We start from the raw sequence: 20,636 nt of genomic DNA, 5'->3' as shown, positions 1-20,636 counted from the left end.
CCACACCGTAGCCATGGTACCACAGCTACGTCATGTGTAGGTTTGAAACAATACAATTAATATTTTGTAATTAGTATTTAGTATTTACATTATTTTATACTATCGTTATCTATTCTATATAGATTCTATAAATTCGTATACTATATTTGTACTGCGAAAAACATTTTTTTCATGTACCTACACAACTACTACAGTACACTGCTCTAGAGGTTCCCAAACTTTTTATTGTACGATCCATTTTAAGAATTTTTTTAGAATTTGGCGACCCATAATATCAATGAATGACTTTCTTTTTAATGAATCAATTGCTTACAACAATATATATATATATATATATTATATATATTTATTTGTTATATAAAAATATAGCGCGACCCGCAGTTTGGAAACCTCTGCACTAGCTTATTCCAATTATTAGCCGTCGGTGTACGATAACCAATTTATTATAATAAATACAGCCATTTAGTTTTAGGTATTATAAATTGAATACCTACAAACTATATTACTATACTCCTTTAGACAAAAACTTTTCATTACTATTAAAAAATGACTTGTATTTAGTCGTTCAATGTTAAGAGGACGTCGTACCCGAATGTGTTTTCTCCGTCTTACATACATACGACATAGCAAATTTTCGTTCACCAGATTCAAAAGTATATGCTATTAGTTTAGATATTAGAGTGAATTGACCATTTTTATAATTTAAAGGTTACATTATTATCTAGGTTCCCACGTAGCCTTTTATTGATATTATTATTTTTAAGTAAGTTATGATCATTTTAAAATATATAGGTAGTTTCAAAAAGGTCGTAACTTACTTAAAAAAAATAATATCAATAAAAGGCTACGAGGGGCCCTATATAATAACCTTACCTTTATATTATATTATAGGTCAATTCATTCTAATATCAAAACTAACAGCATACTTTTGAAACAAGCGAACGAAAATTTACTATGTCATACGTGTGTAAGATCGAGACAACACATGCGGGTACGTCGTCTGCTTAAATAACAACTAAATTGTGAACTTGGAAAACTTTACGAGATATTTTACACTCTATAGTCTATAGTCTTTAGATACTTATACTTGTATACTATATCTATGTATTATTACGTCTATATACCCATAAAGCCAGGGCATGGCAAAAAGGGCAGCTGCCCTGGGCTCCGCCATGTTAAGGGCTTTTCATGACATTTATCGGTGCTGCACAGTGCCGATAGCCCATAGGTTACAGATATACTATTTTGTCTTCAGTAATGTTCAATGACTTGGGTAATTTATAAATAGGTATGCGTATGCTTAAAGCCGGATTGATAATTTACTAATTTATAACATATTTAAAAATTTAAATCATTGCAAGCAACAATATTAGTGCCTATAGTAGGTATAGTAAGTACATAGTTCAAACTTGAAACTAGATAAGTAGATACTTATTATAAAAATGTTTATGTATTTTATACTTAAACACGAATTTCGAGTAAGTATTAAAATATCTTTAATTTTTTTTATAAATAAATAACTAAAAGCATATATTTTATGTTATGTAAAAATAAAAATAATGCTGTTTTGTAAATCAATAAAATGTAATGACAAATTATTAGAATAAATTTTTTTGTATAAATACGTCACAATTGTATTGAATACCTATAGATTTTTTTAATATTAAAATTAAAAGATTACGTAATGTCGTAATACGCTAAAAATAAAATAAAACGAACTTACCTTTTATAGCTACTATTATTGCCGTAATTACCTACCTATTCATTGTTATACATTTTTGCATATTTTGAAGTACCTAATTACATTCTCTCTCTTAATGTGTTTCGAATAAGTAGACGTTTTGTAAAATATCTTAAATTCGGTATGTATATTAGTATATTTACTTATTTACGAACATACCTATTAACAATAATCATTTATAAAATATGTAATTAATCGTAATAGAGTCAAAAAGAATGTTGTAATAAATACGATTTTTGATATCGCTGTATAAGGTATATGCTATTAGTAAGCACTAGGGCTAGGATAGTATAGGATTTTGCATTTTTTTTTAGGATTTACAGGACATAGCTTTTCAAGCACAAAATATGATTTGGTCATATATGAGTCCAAATATATAGTTTTTATTTTGCTTTTTTTTGCATTTTTTGCACTTTTATGGATTTAGGGTCATTTTGTAGCATTTTTAGGTCATTTTTTCAATTTTACGGGCATTTGTATACTTTTTTGAAATCTAGGTAATATTTTTATACATTTTAATTTATTTTGTTTTTAATAAAAGTTTTGAACTTGTAACAGAAATAATATCGTATTCAATATTTCAATAAAATTATAGAGATAATGTGTTAATACTCGCTATCGATAATAAAATCACGTATATTTTACAACAATAATCTTCGATATCGCGAGTTTTTTATAATATTATAATTTAAATAATTTTGTACTGAAATATTAATTAATAATTATAGGGCATTTTTATAATATTTTGAGATCATTTTTTATCTTTAGAGCATTTTTTAAGGTCATTTTTAGGTTATTTTAATGTCATTTTTTTAGGTTTTTCGGGTCATTAAAATCCTAGCCCTAGACTAAGCACTTATAGCGTATATTACTGTTTACAATTTATATTATTTTAGTGATTAAATGCTATGATTCGTTAATTTTTTTATTCTATTTAATACCTACCTACTTTTGTCTTTTACATATTATTCAAATGTTAAAAATGGATGTTGAACAAAAACTTATTGTTAATAAAATATTACATGATTCTAACATATTTTTATAAATAAAAGACAATAATAAAATATATAAATATTTACATATTTATTATACCTTTATGTTGTATACAAATCCGCTTAGAAATAACTCATTATTAAAGTCCGAAGTTCATGTATTTGCATGTTTTTACTGAATGGACCAATATTTGCTTAATCAGTTAAAAATTTCAATTAAAATTATACAAATCCAAAATTTTGTTCATTCATATATTTTTAAATTTTTCGTTTTTAAATATATTAGAGTCAAATTGTATGTATAAGTCAATGAAATTAAAATAATAATATTTTAGTATTTAAATAGTTTTTGTATTTACGTTTGTTAACTAAAAAAAAATTTAAAGTTATATTTCGGTGTTTTAAAATACTCAACTACACAAGTATAAATGCATATTTCGGTAATTTTTAATGCATAACTTCTAGACCCTACAGACGAGGTATTGTCATTGTGTATACCTACATTATATAGTAATTGTGCCTTAATTAATATATTCAAGTCTCAAGATCATAATTAAATACCTATAGGTACCTACAATGTGTAGGTAGTATAATAGGTTGTATATAAACTGCGAAAAAATAATTAATATAAATTATATAAACTGCGACTAGTATTAGCAAAATTAGTAAAAAAACATTTAAAACATAATATTTAAACTTCGATGGTATGTACCTATATTTGTTATATACCTAACCTGCACCAAGTTAAGTAAGACGGTCTCGCGTACACCAGAGCAATTTAATAAAAGATATAAGATAATTTTTGTATTATTTAAATATCTAAAATGTACGCCCAATTATCCATAATATATAAATATTATACCTATAATTTCATCTAATTTTATATTATATTATATTATGCATTTATATATATTTTTTGAAGTTCACGTAGAACATACTAGATAATTTACATTTTAGAAAAATGTTAATTTTGTTATATAATTTGCCTACCATCTCCCGTTGTATTTTACCTTTACTCTTATTTTATACTATACGGTAATTACATAACAATATATCATAACAACACTGGTACTGGCTAAAATATGAGCTAAATACTTAAATATTTGGAGCCTTGGAGGTAAATGGAAACTATAGGTAAACTTTATTTTATGGAGGTAAATAAACGGTGGAGGTAAATAATGGTGTATAATTTTTTAAGAAAAATGTAATCTTCCATAAAATTATTATAATTGTCGCCATTCTCCTTCAACCTTTTCCTTTTAGAAATGACTAATGAAATAAAACTAATGATTACTAACTTAAATATTTTTAAACGACATTCATGTATTCATTTGTTAACTGGGGACGTCAATTATTAGCCATTTCGACTATAGGCCGTTTCACAACTGACGTCGATATTTAGTATTCAAAAGTATTTTTAGTAGTTTAGTATTCATAAAACACACTCATGCACACATTAATAATGTATAAATGAATAAATGTGCTAGTTATATACATTACTTATGTGATTTACCTATTGTTTTATGCAAATACGGTTAATAGGTTTGTTTAAATTGGTTCTGACTTAATAGGTAGGTGCAATCGAACGTATTCTTTCTTTGTAAGTTTGTAATAGAAATTTTCAATTATATAGACTATCCCACGACTTACGAGTCATGTCTTCTCATAATAATTGGTAGAATAATTAAATACGTACCGGACTAACATTATACATTTATACCTATACCGGTTATAGTGCTATACGCCTATACCTATGTAGTACCTATATGTAGTATATAATATGTACGAATATTATATTATTATATCATACTTATGTGTCAGCCGCAATAATAGTTCGCCTTCGACTTGTTCTGTGTAATGTACGAATATAGAACTTAAAAGTTAATATATACCTGAATGTATGTATTATATAAATGATTATAAATACAAAAAGGAAATAATGAATATACTGTCGTCTACAATCAATATAGATTATTAGTACCATTAATGAGTATAAGTTATTGAAACAGAAGTAGGTAAAACATAATATAATCAATAAATTATAAAACACTAAATATACAGATAGATCGTAATAGTCGTATAATATTATGTACCTACCTAAGTAGTAAGTACCTATATTGATAAATGATAATTTTATGTATAATTGTTAATGTAATATTAATTAATAAGATTAGATATAAGAATGTGAATTACAATAGCTTTTAGTGTTTTTAAATATACCTACTTGAGAAAATTTGTTGGGGAAAAGTGCAGTGTACATTTCGATAGAATCTCACATTCTCTCTATCTCTATAAATTGAATAACATATTTACATATAATATCATTTTAACTACCTAATAAATCATAACTTGATTTAATTTTTAGAATGGCTTAATTACAAGTCTAAAGTCTTGTATTATATTATTATTATTTATTAGAACAAACTATGTATGTATTTACTATAACTGCATGTTTATAACTTTGTGATCGCTATCTTTTTTTATAATATCAAGTCTTGTGTATAGATACTATTGTAGTAGACAGTAGACTATGATATTATTATTTAATGGCAATTATGTAGGAATTGGATGTTATTCAGTAGGTATTCAATATTTATTTCACAATTCGCATGTATTTTGAATTTTGATTAAACCGAGGAGAGAAAATAACGATACAACTAGCCAATATCAGGATATTATACACAGTAGCAGAATATTATGGGTACCTCCACATTTATACGGCGATTATATACAATTTACAACCGTAGGCCTTATACGTATATTATAGGTAGGTATCGCGGTTATTTGGGTAAATCGTTGAGTACCTACCTATGTAACTATATGAATTTAGTAAGATTTTTAACACACAACCGTGTGTTATATTGGTTTTGTTTTTAACAAAATTGGTCCCCGCTAAAAAAATACTGCTTGCGAACAGCAATTGACCTCCATAAAAATTGTGTTATTTAACGGCAGAGTACGATTGCGCGCTCTTTACCTTCTTGTGTAATGTGTATACGATTGTGCTCAATGCCGGAATAACAAAGAACACGATTTTGAGTTTTGTCTATTTCAAAGGCATACGACTGCTCGTAAAATTGCATGCAACGTTGCCTAATCGTTTATTAAAAAATTTAATTATTTCGTAAATATTTTTAATACTAAAATTTTTTCTAATAGATACAAATCCATTTTTACTCAAATGTAAATAATTTAAAAAAGTGAACAAATTACACTTAATTGAACCTACTGGGTGGTTTATGTTCACTATAATTTATTCTAGAATAGTGTTTTCAATTGACACTGTAGACATACAGTGTTTTTTTACGGGACCTCCATCTAACATATTTCTGTCCGATGTCTTTTTCTCTTATATCAAATTATTATGTGTACACGGCTACTAACAAATCACTATGCGCTTTTCGAACTTCTATGGCATATTTCATTTTCCATTTTAAACAATAATTAATCTAAAATGTTAACTCCGTGAAAAACATACGTAGACCGACATGGCTGAAACACGAACACTCGAGTGACAGTAAATAGCCAATAGGTAGGTATAAACCTATAGACACATCATGCGCGATTAATAATTATAGTTGAGTATATTCGTACACGTACCTATAGATGAGAGTTTATAAAGTAAAAATAGTAATTATTCTGATCCAATATAAAAGTATGTTCTAAATTTTAAATTCTAAAATATTGTAACCGATTACATCTTAGTGATGGGAAGTTTGTCTAGTAACATCTATTTTCTATGGCAATAATAAGTCATAATTTAATAATCTAAAATAGTAAACGTACGTAGGATTTACCGGACTCCTATATATTTGACAATGTTACTATGAGGAGTAAAAAAAAATACATATCGCGCGCAATCGTACGGTTTGCTCCTATTTAATACTGACAATTTTTAAAATATATAGATCATGCCATCATGGAATATTTTAAGACGATTTGTCTAGGTTACGGATTCAGGCATAGCTGGTACTCGATATATTGTCTTAATCTGTAGTAGGTACCTAAAAATTATAGGTAACCGATCACAATTATTCATCATATTATTATCTTATCTTATTCTATTAAAAATGCACCTTCATATTGTTGATTCACTGTGTTTATAAGTGACACTAAGTGGTAGTTTATTTCACATTATTATTTTTTTTTTATTTATTGCTGCGAAAAAAGACAAGTTCATTCACCGTAAATTATTTTCGCGGACAATAGCAAGGACGTCATCCGCGACATGCACGTTTCGAATGTTGATAACGCGGCTGTCGATAAAATAGGTAAATTAAATATAAATGCCAAGTTCAAAGCGCATTGTACAAATTTCTGATAATTTATGTCGTGTCGAAGTGATGACTGGCGATTCAGAATATTCCGATGCTGTCGCGGTCGCAACAATGATTCCAATTAATAAAACACCCAACGATTTATTGTTATTATTTGGATAGCGCGGCAGTTGATTGTCACATGTTATTGATACAATTACACAATAATATACACAATATTAATCAAACAATAATTTGAATAATGTCAAATAGGTAGGTAGCCGAAATTCTCCGAGAGAGGGGCTTTTATCGATATTTTTTTTACAATTATCAATTTAAAATACCTGTATCCCGCTCGTATGGGTATTCTTTGACGGGGATTTGTTGAGTTTTGGAAGGGATAGCCGTCGTCCAAGACGTTAGACAATCCCACATACGTATTATTATCTTTGCCACTGTTCTTAACGGATAACCACAACCGTGCTTCAGTACTACGTATTGTGTTTTGTACGAAGCAGCGACGAGGACGACGATTATAATACTACTCAAATTTATTATTTTTCATACAGGTATTACCTATCTTAATATTATTCTAATTAGTTATTAGATTGTTGTAGGATATTATAGCCACGTACACACATTGCCACAATCTCGTCGTCTTATCTGCCGGCCGATGGTGTACCGGTGACCGCTGGCGTTAATCTTATTAGATAATTCTATGGTTTAATTTGCTCCGTCATTTTTCTCCTACGTGACGACCGTGTCTTGCGATTACTTCTGACTACAACGTACCTACTCGCATTAATATTTATTATCGGCCACTCATACATTTTAATAGACATTGACGGTTCCGACATCGACGTCGTGTTACCAAAAGGCCGTAAGTCGTCCTGTCGAACATCCGATCGCCGCGACTCCTGTCATTCGCTGAAGATTTCTCGTCACTGACTACAACTCACTGCCTCCACCTCCGCGGTTTCACACGGCCGAGTTCTGACCAAGTTTTTTTATATTCATTTTGTAGGACGGACATTGTACACTTGTTGCTTATACCCTTCTCATAGTGTTTTAATTGTTGCAGTTGTAATTGATTGTCGTGTAAGTGCTCCCAAGGTTCACTAGACCGATTAAGGTACGTGCCGTGCGAACTCTTTCGTCATTATTTCACTTACCCGTTCAACCATGAAGTTCGTTGATGAGGTATGTTATATGTATTTTTAATCTGGTTATATTGACTGTGTTGTAGGTAAAAAACTTATGTACAATTAATACATTTTTTATAATATTTGTATTTCTCTACCTAGATAAAACAAAGATTTGCCTCCACAGTTCATATCAGATGTGAAAATGATGTCAATGCAAAAATCGAACAACTGGTGGCGGGTGGTCCAGACAAATTACAAGTAATAATGTTTTATGTTATATTATATACCTACTAATACTATGTGTTAAATATTAATTGTGTACTTTTATGTATTTCTAGATAATATCAGATTTCGATCGAACCATATCTACTTCACAATACAACAACAAACAAACTATGAGTAGTTTTAGTAAGTTGAATGTTGAAAACTAATATATTATTAAATATTTCTTCACAATTAATATTATAAGTATTTGGACTTTCTTTTTATCTACTGTTTTTTTTGAATTTTAGTACATTTTTGAGGTTATATAGTTTACAAATGTCAAATAATTTATGTATTTTGCTACAAATTCTAATTTCATTACTTAATTTTAAATTGAATGCTTTTAATTATAAAAGTGAACATTTAAGTAAATGTTATTAAGTATGAAATAAAATTAAAATAAGATAAAATTGATTAACAACTGGAGTAATGTAATTGATATGTACTAAATCATTATTGGTTATTGGTATCAATTATAAGTTATTTTTAAAATGTAATATTTTATAACTACTATATTATTTCTGAGAAACCCAAATTTAAATAATTGTCAAATCGTAGTAATCCTGAAAATGTATAGCTTAAAATATAAAATCATGTATGCATTAATTTAAGGTATTTTATACTTCAGTATATTAATATAATCGTAGAAACAAAATCTTATGTATTTTTATGATGTTAACATATTATCTAATTCTGGAACTCGTTGCTATCTGAAATATTATACAAACCATATTTTGTCCAGCAAGTGAGCGCTCTAAAAATGTTAAATTATTTGTATATTATTTTGGAAATATTTATTTATCAACTTTTTTTCAATAGTAATATGATACATTATTTAATTATTATTACTATTTGATATCATTAAAGTAATGTTTAATTTAATCATAAATTATATTGTAATTTATAATCATTAATAGTTCAAAGGTTTGGAAAATAAAATGCACAAAAAAACAAACACTTAATCAATTATTTACCTGTTTTTAAGTCATAGTTCACAGTAATAAGAATAACTAACCACTAATGAATAATTTTAAGATGTTTTTGGTAGCTAAATGCAATACAATAAATTATTTCATATAGTAAAATTAATACTTAATCAATATTAATTATGTATAAGAACAAATTAAGCTAATGACAATTTTATATTTTATAGGTGTATTTGAAGCATGTGATAGTTTATCAGAAGATTACAAAAAAAAAGCACTAACACTATTACAAAAATATAGACCAATCGAAGACAACACACAAATGACAGTTGCACAAAAGTTACCATTTATTGAAGAATGGTGGCAACAGAGTGAACTTTTGTTAAAAGGCCTGTGTTTCCAATATGAAGATATTAAAAAATCTATTGAGAAAGCTGACCTTCATCTAAGGTATTTTTAAATCATTAGTTGTAATGAAAATAATTCATGATATTCAAGGAAGTTATTTATTTGTTTTTTAACAAATTTGATGGTGACTAGTATTATATTTTATAACATTATTAATAATTAATGATTAAATATTTTTTTACTTTTAAGTTGCATATAGTACCTTGTAAGTTATTTAATTTCACCAAATTTATTAATCATAAATTATAATATAAAGTGTATATTTAATTAAATGTTTTATGGTATTATTATCATTATTTTCTAAGCCATTGTTATATTTAACAATTTATTTAATTGATGCTTAATATTAATCAATTATTTTCTTTTATATGAATAATATTAGATATGTTTGATGCTATACAAACTTTTTTTTCGGACCATCATTGATAGAAACGTTACATAGCTAAAATACTAGGTCTGAGATCAATATTAAATGTATAGATGTTTGATCTAATGTATAAATTAAAATAAAACCTATTTCTTTTTTTAATAGTGAATATTTTTAAATTTTATCTATTTTAAAGTACAAGACATATTATAAAGTATAAGGTATTAACTGTCATAGGACACATAGAACATATAAGAACTTTTTACAAGAAATATTGACTGTTCTGAGTTCTTAAGTCATTTCTCCTTCCATGCCCAAACTCGTAACTCTCGATCAAAAAACACTTATCTTATAACAGAAGTAACTAATTATGCGAGCAATACTCCCCATCATAGAATCATGAAAACTATAAATGAATTAAATATCGATATGATCATATCATCAAACTTAAACTCATTCAAAAATTATTAAAATTTCTTACTTGTTAATTCATAGTTATGAGTATATTATATTATAATTTATATTGTACACCATTGTTTTTTCTCTTTCATTTTTTTTCTTCTGGTATATTACTGTTAAGATCGAATGTTATTATTATGTATGTAATTGGGCCTGGCCCATTTAAAACTTAAATAAATAAAAACAAATAAATAAATAAATATAGATGTTCTATTTCAATTGATAATTGATATCTTTAATAGTATTTGTTTTTTTTTTTTTTTTAGAGATGGTAGTACTGAAGCATTTAACAAATTATTTTGTAAAAAAATACCTATTATTGTTTTATCCGCTGGCATTGGTGATGTTGTTGAACTGATACTAATGCATGAAAATTTGTTAACTGAGAATGTAACAGTTGTATCAAATTTTTTAAAAATGTCTAAAGATAGTAATGGCTTATCCAAGATTGAAGGATTTAAAGGAGAAAAACTCATACATGTATTTAACAAAAATGAACATACATACATTGAAACGCATCAAAATGTAAAAGTGACAAAAAATAATAATTACTTGTGAAATATAAAATTTTTTTTTATTTTCAGGATACAATTTTGAGCGGAAGGTCCAATGTTATCCTTTTAGGTGATTCATTAGGAGATGCAAACATGGATGGTGGTATCCCATACGATACCGTATTACGCATAGGTTTTTTAAATGCTGATTTGGTAATAGCATATATTTTGTATAATATAAATTATTTGAATAAATATTCATTTTTAACATAATATGAATATATTACATTAATTACAGATGGAACACGAGGATGGTTATTTGCAACAATATAAACTTGCTTTTGACATAGTTTTGGTTCAAGATCAAACAATGGGGTTGCTAAATTATGTGTTGGATGAAATTATTGGAGAAATATCAACACCATCAAATAAAAGATAATACAAAGAGACAACAAAGTGGCAATTACTAAAGATATAAGATATAAAAATCAAATTACATGTATATTATTTACATTTTACATATATATATATATATATATATAAAATACTGAAACTAATCTGTTATAACATTTATCTTAGAAAATAAACTAAAATAATAATCATTGAATAGATTCATTATTTAAATTTTAAAGTAATGAAGCTATAATTTGGCAATCAAATAAAATTATTTTGTGTTGAAATTTAAAATTTTTAATTTATAGTATCCAAATTACTCACTCATTAAAAAAAAAAAAAAAAAACATGAACAATATTATAATATAATGACTTCAACAACAACAAAATATATAAATGAAAACAAAAATATTATAAGTAACAATACAAATTAAAAGAAATAAAATAAAATCTTATAATAATAATAATTTATACTAAAAATTATACTACGTTTTATCTAATAAAACACTTTATACAAATATTAAAAGAAAATGAGGTTATATTAGGTCATACTCTAAAAATATTACCATTTTTTGTCATATAACTGCGAACACCTGAAACAAATTAAACACAATTATTAATGGAATTAATACTAAAAAACTAAAAATTGTATACTACTATTTTAACCTACCTGTGGTTTCGCTCACTCCACCAATACCTAACATAGTTACTTGATCGAGTAGAGTAGCAAGTGAACCAGGCAATGATGCTTTGGATTTGACCATGACTATTGGCTTGGGTTTCTTTGCTGTTTGAGTGTGCCAAACCAAAATCTGTGTTATATACGTAGTGATTATTTCATATGTGATAAATGATAATATTAATAATATAACAAAAGTTAAATAATTTTAAATAATCAAACTGTAATGAACTAACAAACTAAAATGGCATATTTCATACTTAATATTTTTATACCGTTAATAAAATACAACAATGTTTCAGTCATTATACACTCCCATGGATTGTAAAAATTACTTTTCAAATGAAGTATATAATATGAGTAGGCAGGTAGCATAAATCATAAACCTTATAAAACTTACTTTGGTTCAAAATTAAAAATAAAAACGAAATTTGATGTTGAAATAAAAATTAATAAATAATATAAACGGATAGAAAAATATAAACAATTAGTAAACATTTGAAAGTTGTTATTAAATAAAAATAAACAAGTATCTAACTATATAATATAATAAATATTCAATAGCTTATATTTTGCAATAAATGTATTTAATGTAATTGTTTTTAAATGTTAGCTTACTGTAAAATGTAAGATAATCATTTTAAATCATTCAATAGGTACATTTAAATTCAAAATAAATTAAAAATATATACAATTTTTGTAAACTATTATTGCAAGCGCTAAATTAATTAAACATCTAAAATAAACTTATATTAAGTAATTAATATGTAATTTATCATTTATACATACCTTTGTACAATTTTCTGCCTTTGGTTCAATTTCGTCTAATCGAATAGCCAGTGCTGAGAGAAAACGATCTTCTTCGAAACCTGCCTTATATGGCATAGTTGCATAAGGATATTTGAATAAAAGTTGAACATTAATAGCAAATCCAGCCATGTCCACAGGAAATTTTCTTTTTGCTGGCCAACTATCGAAAAAGCCAACTACTTTTCCCTAAACACCATAAAGGATTAATAAGTAATTAAGTCTACTACATATACTTATTTTATACAAGATACAATATGTACAATTGTAAATATTTACATATTTGGTTAATTGTGTAGTCTATACTCTATAGCTAATGTGTTTGAGAAATAATGATTAACTAACTTTATCAATAATCGGTGAACTAACACCATACTCCCCGACCAAACCAACCGGGAACATTGATATTTTCTTAGTGGTACGTATTTCCTTAAAAAGATCCAGATGGAACGTGTTGTCATCATCACCAAAATAAATGACAGCGTTCGAGTCATTAATGTTGTGATTCAGTCTTATCCAGTTGAGAGCAGCTCTACGGTTGGAAACACCACGGGGCATGGCGTCGGGGTCGCGTTTATATATTGCTGGCATAGGGCTAGCAATATATGTGTAAGGAATGCCTGTAAAAATGATAAATCATAATAAGTGAAAATTTAGTAATATGCAATATTATTTTTAGTTCTGCAAGTTTTATAAGTATTAATATTGATTACAGAGATTGACTGAGCAGGTAGTAAAAATATCCACTAGGCCACTTCATATTTAGGTTATAGGGCTGGTTCATAAAAAGTATATTAATGTACTAGGTACAATAGGTACATCATACATACATACATACCTACAACTATCAATTATTGTGTTTATTTTCTGGTTTTAAATTAAACAAAAACTATATTCATCACAAATATTTATTATATTAATATTAATTTATTTGTGGATTCTTATTATAGGTACCTAAATAAAAATATGCAAGTACTGGGCACCTATACTCTAGTAGTCTAGTAATTAATTAGGTACTTTAAAATCTAACCAGCACCTAAATTTAATTTAAATTTTTAATAATTGTATACATTTTCAAGATTTGAAAGTTCAGTTCCAGGTTATTAATAAAATAATACTTTGAACTGTCTATAAAATTATATAAATAAAAGTTATAAATTCATGAATTTAAGAATTGAATTTTACTAATATTACTGCGTATAGTGGAATACATGTTATAACTATTTTGAATTTTGGTGGTTGACATTGAAATATTGTTTTGTTTAATTTTTTCTTTAAAGAATACAAGTAACTGAGATATATGATTTGTAAGAGAATTACCTACTTCAGACGCTAAAATTTATATTTTTTCGATCCCCATCTAAATTTGACAACCGGGTTGAAGTCTATTCAGACCATACTGGCCATGACCAGTTGAAAAACAAATGTAAGTGCAATGACAAGAGTAACCCTATTCTAGTGACTAGTAGCTAGGACAGTAGAAACATATTATTATTGAACATTATTCTCACTGAAATCTGGTAGTAGGTTCATTATTTGGAGACTGCAGTCGGGTCGGTCGTCAGCTACTATCCAATAAAGTCGGGAGACATGCATTAGTGTCTGACCTAATCTGGTGAGCTCGGCAATTTGCTCTCGTCGTGGATACGTAGGCGTAATGAAATAAATAAGAGTAGTATCGTTTCCCTTGTCACCGTCACGGGCAGTGTCACTCTCCCCATTGTTATTGTGTTTATTTTCCTGGATTTTATTGACGGTACTGCTCGTGCTGTCAACTGTTTGTCGCCGATAACGGCTAAATCTGTCCTGCAAACATAAAACAAATAAATGATTATTACCATTGTCACAGATCCCAAACAATAATGTACTTAGGACTTTTATTACGTCTAACCTCGACCTTCCAACACAAAGACAAAAACTAAAAAGATTGCCTACGTATACTATAAACAGTAGGTATAAGCACACCATTAGGTACACAAAGGTATACGTACACATTTTAAAATAAAACTGCTTATATATAAAACCCATCTGGACTTATGAGTTCTAGCTCTGAGGTACCTAGATACTGCGAAAAAATGACAACTTTTCAAAATATTTTTTTCAGAATAATAACTAAGTAACGCCAAACGTATAGGCATTACTACTGTCCTAGATTCTTGATATTTTTATGATCGCTGAATACAATACATCAATTGACTGATTTAAGAAATGTTAACATTTAACTATGTTATACAAAAGAGCAATGCCTTAAAAAATAATAATAATTTAAGTTCAACGAGTAATATCTCGTTGTAGATATTTCGTACCTATACACCGTGTTTGTAGGTACTTCAGTTATATATATACTTATGGTTTATAAGACAAAAATAAAAACAAAATAATAAGTACTTTATTCCTGTATCACGTTATTGACATATTGTGCGGTAACGTGAGGGAGATCTTCATTATTTAATTTATACTATAGGTATTGTACGGCGTACACACACTTATGATCTATTACTACGCAAATATTCGCAAGAAACACGTTACGCACGAACAAAACATTTTTTCCATTGAACTCCTTAGAAACGTTTGGTTTTAAATCCTAATAATAATTTTAGTTAGTCATTGTTGAATACCGGAGAATTAAATAATTAAATCTCAATTTGAAGTGAATTTTGTGATGGGTAGATATTTTATGTATAATATTTTAATGAGTGTTTTCGATATACGATCGTTAAAATACAATTTTATTTACTATAATATATTTGTATTTATAATTATTTATTATACGTAATAAATAATAAATGAATAAAATAATTGCCAAAGAAATATACAATAGTTATTAGTAAGGATATTTTTCAAGTTGTTAAAATTCTTTTGTATTTACTTAAAATTTTACCTAGATGGATATTAGAAAATCATTATTATAGACTATTTAAAGACTTAAAATTACTTAAAATCTTATGTGGTAAGTGATAAATCACCCAAGAAACGTCTAGTAACTTTAGTTTCTACTCAGGTTTCTAAATAAATAATTTAAAAAACACGTATATTATTAATTATTTAATGTTTTTTTTCATAATAAAAATTATGATTTTCAAATAAATATTTTATTGATGAAAATAGTTTGAAATTGGTTATTTTTTTTACAAATGTATTTATAAATATTAAACATAGTTTATATTATGTATTAAGTTGTCAGTTAATTGGTGTACATACTTGTTTGTCTATTACTAATAAGTAATAAGTAATAACCAATAGGTGCTTAATTTGTACAGTAAATAGTTATAGTACAACCAAACTTATAAATATTATAATATTGAAATATTACAGAATACCTACTATATTATTTAGTTCCGATCATTATGATTAATTGGTAGTTATAATTAAATATTTCTATTTTATATAATACATATCTATAATTATTATACATATTATATTATTAATGACTTGTTTAAAAAAAACTATAATATTTAACGATACTTTTTGTTTTAAAATTTATTTTCAGTTCTGAGCGGAGCGATAAATGTATTAATTTTAATGATATAAATATATAATATACAACCAAAAATTAAAGGAAACAGGAATTTTCAGAATTTATTTCAGTTTCAATTAAATTTGGGGTTTTAACATAATTTCTGATAGATAACTTTTGACTTGGCTTTTTTTTTTTTTTATAGATTTTTGAGTTATCTACGTTTTTTTGTTATATTTAATAGCTCATCAATTGTAATCATCTAACTATAACTTTTACTTTTTTTTTCTCAGTATAACATTTTCATAAGAACTAGAGCATCATAACGAGTAATGTAAAAAAAGTCATCGAAAGATTCTTTAAATTTTTTTTTTACTATCAGTTTATTTTTGTTAGTTTTTCTTTCATGACCGACAAGTACTATTAATATTTTTTATTTTTTACTGAAATATAACAAATAACAATCTAATATTATTGGTATTCTTTCATTAAAAAAAAATAATAATAATAATAAACAATTAGATACTTCTTTACTATTATGACTATTGTATTGTATTTTTTTTTTTTTTATATTTAAATAATGAAATCTTCCCAACATCAGTCAATTTATGGCTTTATATTAAAATGCTTACTAGATTATCCCAACTAATCATACCATTGTAACTTTTTGTTACCTATTCTATTATTAATATAATTTAAACTGGCCATATTTGATGATTGGAAAAGATTTTTTTGTTTTATCAAGTTAAAAATTAAATATACAAGTTTTATTTATATGTACAATTTTTAATGCTATAATGTTAATAATTAACTAATATTTAATAATTATGTATAATATATTTAATATTACCCATAGTAAATAATTCTATGGTGACCATGAATAAGACTCCAAATCATCGAAGTAATTAAAAATACTCAATAAACAACCTAATAAAAATCTCGATAAAAAATGTATATTTTTATAAAACTATTAAATTCTACGTTCTGGCAAAAAAATACTAATTAAAGTCTTATAAATAAACAAATATTATAGATAATAATAAATGGAAAAAAAAAAATTAAATATACCAATAATTAGTACTTAATTAATATTTATTAATTATTATATAGGTACAGTAGGTATTTAAGGTATTTTTATTTTTAACCTTATTTTACTATCCCATAGTTATGTAAGTTGTTACAAAAATATACATCATAATAACTGCTGGTGATTGAAAATCACAGTAGGACCATTGGTATCCTAAGTTCAATAGAAATAGTGTAGCCATACAGGAAAATCGATGGTACCACACAATATGGATTTTATAAAAAAAAATTTTAATTGAAAAAAAGCGACCTAATTAATTTTTAGACTTTTTGGTTTTTATCGAAAAATATTGAATTCTTCGTTCCTATAAACGAATTTAAAATTTGAATTGGTAAAATTTACTTGAAAATGATTTTTCTATTTTATTAAATTTAAACTTCTTCAAAATCCTTCAAAAATATGTATATTTTGAAAGAAAACACATCCGAGGTCAAATTCCTTTAATATTTATAGTAGTAATAAAGCCAATAGAGGTACTATCTAGTATCTAACTAGGTATTAAATATAAATGAAAATAAATATTAATAAATATTATATAATAAAAAAAAAAAAATAGAATTTCTCTGTTTATATATTAAAGTGAAATTAAGTTATAAATTATATATACTTAAATATATAATTAGAGTGTTTGGTCAATGATGTGATTGTTATGATTAAAGAAGCCACTCATTAGTGACACTTCTAAGGTTTCGTAATATTAAAATATAAAATAAACAGTTGATAAAGTGATAATTGAATATAATAGTCTTTCTGACTCAAAATTTTTCTTAGTAACAACTAACAATTAAAGTAAGTTTCAAGTGGCTTAATTATAATTTTGCGTTTTATTTTTGAAAAATAAATAAAATATTATCTTAATTTAATTTTTTTATTATTTCTTATTTTTAGTGCACTAAAAAGTCATGACTACTAACGTAATCTATAAAATATATTATACAGCTATAATGGGTAAATAAATATTTTTTACTAATAAATATATGCATATAATTTAACGAGATTTATATCAACTATTATATTTATTGAATGTTAATATGTTAATATTAATTTTTAACAGTAGCCAGTAAGTAATTATATAAAGTCATGTATACGCCAATGTGGTCAATAATTGTTAATTAGTATAACGTTAAGACAGGGATAAAGAATATGTCTATAATCTATATTTTTGTGTATTTTCTCTGATTGGAGGAATGACAAAATAAAAATTAAACTGAGACTCTGTCTTCACTAAAAATCGTTTTTTTATCGTTTAAAAATTGAATTAACATTTAACACATCCATTACCTGCTACAGTAATCTATTCAATGACTGACGAGGTAAACTCAATAGCTATACTATATACAGTGTAACTACTTTTTCACTATGAAGATATAATTAAGTATTTGTATCAAAAATCTAATGTATATTTGTATGTATAATATTGTTCATTTACCAAATCATACGCAAAATATTATTTTAGACAACATATAATATGTTGTCTTCGTCTTACAAAATATACAACATAGCAAATTTACGTTCAGACTAATCAGTAAAACCAATTTTATGTTGTTGGTTTTTTGAATTGACCTATATTGTAAAAGTTAAAGGTGAGTTTATGGTTTTTCAATTGTAATATTTACAACACTCAAATCTTACTTAAAAAATAAAATACATCGAAAAAAGCTAGTGATGTGTACCGGCGTGATGTAATCCGTTTGTTAGAAGGTTTAGGAAATTTTTGTTTAAGAGGTTCTGTCAGGTAGACCTTGCGTACTCGACCAACTGGCTTGATATAGTGACAAGGGGTCTCGATGTCCAAAATCCTAGTGGAATTCGCTGGATTTACGAATTCCAATCAAGACGTCCGGTCGCGTAGTCAAATACGACAGTATGTACATGTCATATTACTCAAATATATCAAATATACGAAAAACAACATTAGAGCTTAATTACAGATAATATTCTTACTTTTAAATTTGACACTTAATTTACTCTAATACTAAAGTTAACAATACACAATTGGACCAAAATTGGTTCTTTCGAAGGAAAATTGTTTATGTTGTATGTTTGTGAAACGGAGATAAAATATCATGCGGATGTAGCGTCATCTCAATGTACACATCACTTCATAACATTTATTATTAATATTATTCACCAAACTCTTTAATTGTAACCACTATCTATACACTCAGCGTGGCCTAACATTAGGTAAAGCCACAAAAGCAAATATTAGTTGGTTAGGACTTAGGTTACAGTTATTATACTTGTAAATATTTTTTACAACAATTAGCTGCGTTACGTGAGCGTATTTACGAGTATTATTAAATTTTCTAAATACTTACTAAGGTAGGTCTATATTATACTTATTACACAATGTGCGTATACATATTATATATTTATATGAATAATATAGAGTAATATACGACGAAATACATTAAAAGTTTCTTATCATTATTCAAAAAACAATTGCATACATAAACAAGATTGGTAATTTGATTATGTTAGATACAATAGTTTATAATCATTTATTTAGGTACTAGATAGATGTAGTTAAATGAGTCTTTTTTTAATAGTGTAGCATTTTTTTTTCAATTTATAATAAATAGTAAAAATGTTGTTTTCGGATTATTTACAATTTTATTGTCTAATTACTTTTACATATAACCCTCCCTCTCAATATTTGTAATTACTTAACCAGCAGTAAGAACACTACGCAAATATAGGCGTATTTGTCAAATACGCTTTAGTCGTCGGAATACGTATTATTCGTGAATTATTTGCTTAAAATTCAACTATTGACGTACATTTCTAGTATATAAATGTATACCAGTAGAGAGAAACCGGCTCAGTTGTACTCTGGAATGAATAAATAAGTATAGGTATGGGTATCTATAGACTATAATATAGGTACTGTAGTAGATTTTATGATTCTCGTTCGACAAAACTCCATTAATTTGTAGATAAATATAAAACATTATTTTTTTGTTTGTCACATCCAATGCAAATAATAATGATTGATGATGATGATTATGCCTATACATATTATTGTTTATCATTTGTATAATTTGTGAGTTATATAATTGTATGTATTGTTACCGCAGAAATAACACTATAGCGACACACCGTTTTCGTCGAGAAAGCCCAAAGTCAAGACAATAACTATATACTGTCCGCTATAGATAGAA

At 26.2% G+C, this 20,636-nt stretch overlaps 2 protein-coding genes across 8 annotated transcripts in view; one reads left to right on the top strand and one right to left on the bottom strand.

The window, feature by feature from the left end:
- The first annotated feature begins 6,169 nt into the window (after positions 1 to 6,169).
- Positions 6,170 to 11,659, top strand: LOC114130003 (cytosolic 5'-nucleotidase 3). 6 transcript variants are annotated; one of them, XM_050205786.1, is made up of 9 exons: positions 6,171 to 6,265; positions 7,828 to 8,009; positions 8,071 to 8,189; positions 8,294 to 8,392; positions 8,473 to 8,542; positions 9,552 to 9,774; positions 10,825 to 11,083; positions 11,143 to 11,265; positions 11,351 to 11,659. In XM_050205786.1, the coding sequence occupies exons 3-9, from the start codon at positions 8,172 to 8,174 to the stop codon at positions 11,489 to 11,491; spliced, it is 933 nt and encodes a 310-aa protein (XP_050061743.1). In that variant the 5' UTR covers positions 6,171 to 6,265; positions 7,828 to 8,009; positions 8,071 to 8,171; the 3' UTR covers positions 11,492 to 11,659. The 6 variants fall into 6 exon arrangements, with proteins under 6 accessions (XP_050061745.1, XP_050061743.1, XP_050061742.1 ...); XM_050205785.1 differs by lacking the exon at positions 6,171 to 6,265 and adding an exon at positions 7,311 to 7,558; XM_050205788.1 differs by lacking the exon at positions 7,828 to 8,009 and having other exon boundaries at positions 6,170 to 6,265.
- Positions 11,259 to 20,636, bottom strand: part of LOC114130002 (galactosylgalactosylxylosylprotein 3-beta-glucuronosyltransferase S-like) — a 42,395-nt gene continuing 33,017 nt past the window's right edge. For both annotated transcript variants that reach the window (XM_027994878.2, XM_027994879.2), the window contains exons 3-7: positions 14,443 to 14,737; positions 13,277 to 13,551; positions 12,914 to 13,120; positions 12,116 to 12,257; positions 11,259 to 12,038 (exon numbers count right to left, since the gene is read on the bottom strand). In XM_027994878.2, the coding sequence (XP_027850679.2) occupies positions 11,992 to 12,038; positions 12,116 to 12,257; positions 12,914 to 13,120; positions 13,277 to 13,551; positions 14,443 to 14,737 (966 nt within the window). In that variant the 3' untranslated portion in view covers positions 11,259 to 11,991. The remainder of the gene's footprint in view (positions 12,039 to 12,115; positions 12,258 to 12,913; positions 13,121 to 13,276; positions 13,552 to 14,442; positions 14,738 to 20,636) is intronic.

Source organism: Aphis gossypii, chromosome X, assembly GCF_020184175.1.
Source record: "Aphis gossypii isolate Hap1 chromosome X, ASM2018417v2, whole genome shotgun sequence".
NCBI lineage: Eukaryota > Metazoa > Arthropoda > Insecta > Hemiptera > Aphididae > Aphis > Aphis gossypii.
The sequence above is the reverse complement of the archived record's forward strand: the minus strand, read 5'-3'. Positions and strand labels throughout refer to the sequence as shown.

Bases quoted from the DNA above. Each gene is read 5' to 3' on its own strand.
- LOC114130003 (XM_050205788.1), top strand. The intron at 8,543-9,551 runs GTAAGTTGAATG...TATATTTTATAG, and splicing joins ACAAACTATGAGTAGTTTTA to GTGTATTTGAAGCATGTGAT. The intron at 11,266-11,350 runs GTAATAGCATAT...CATTAATTACAG, and splicing joins GTTTTTTAAATGCTGATTTG to ATGGAACACGAGGATGGTTA.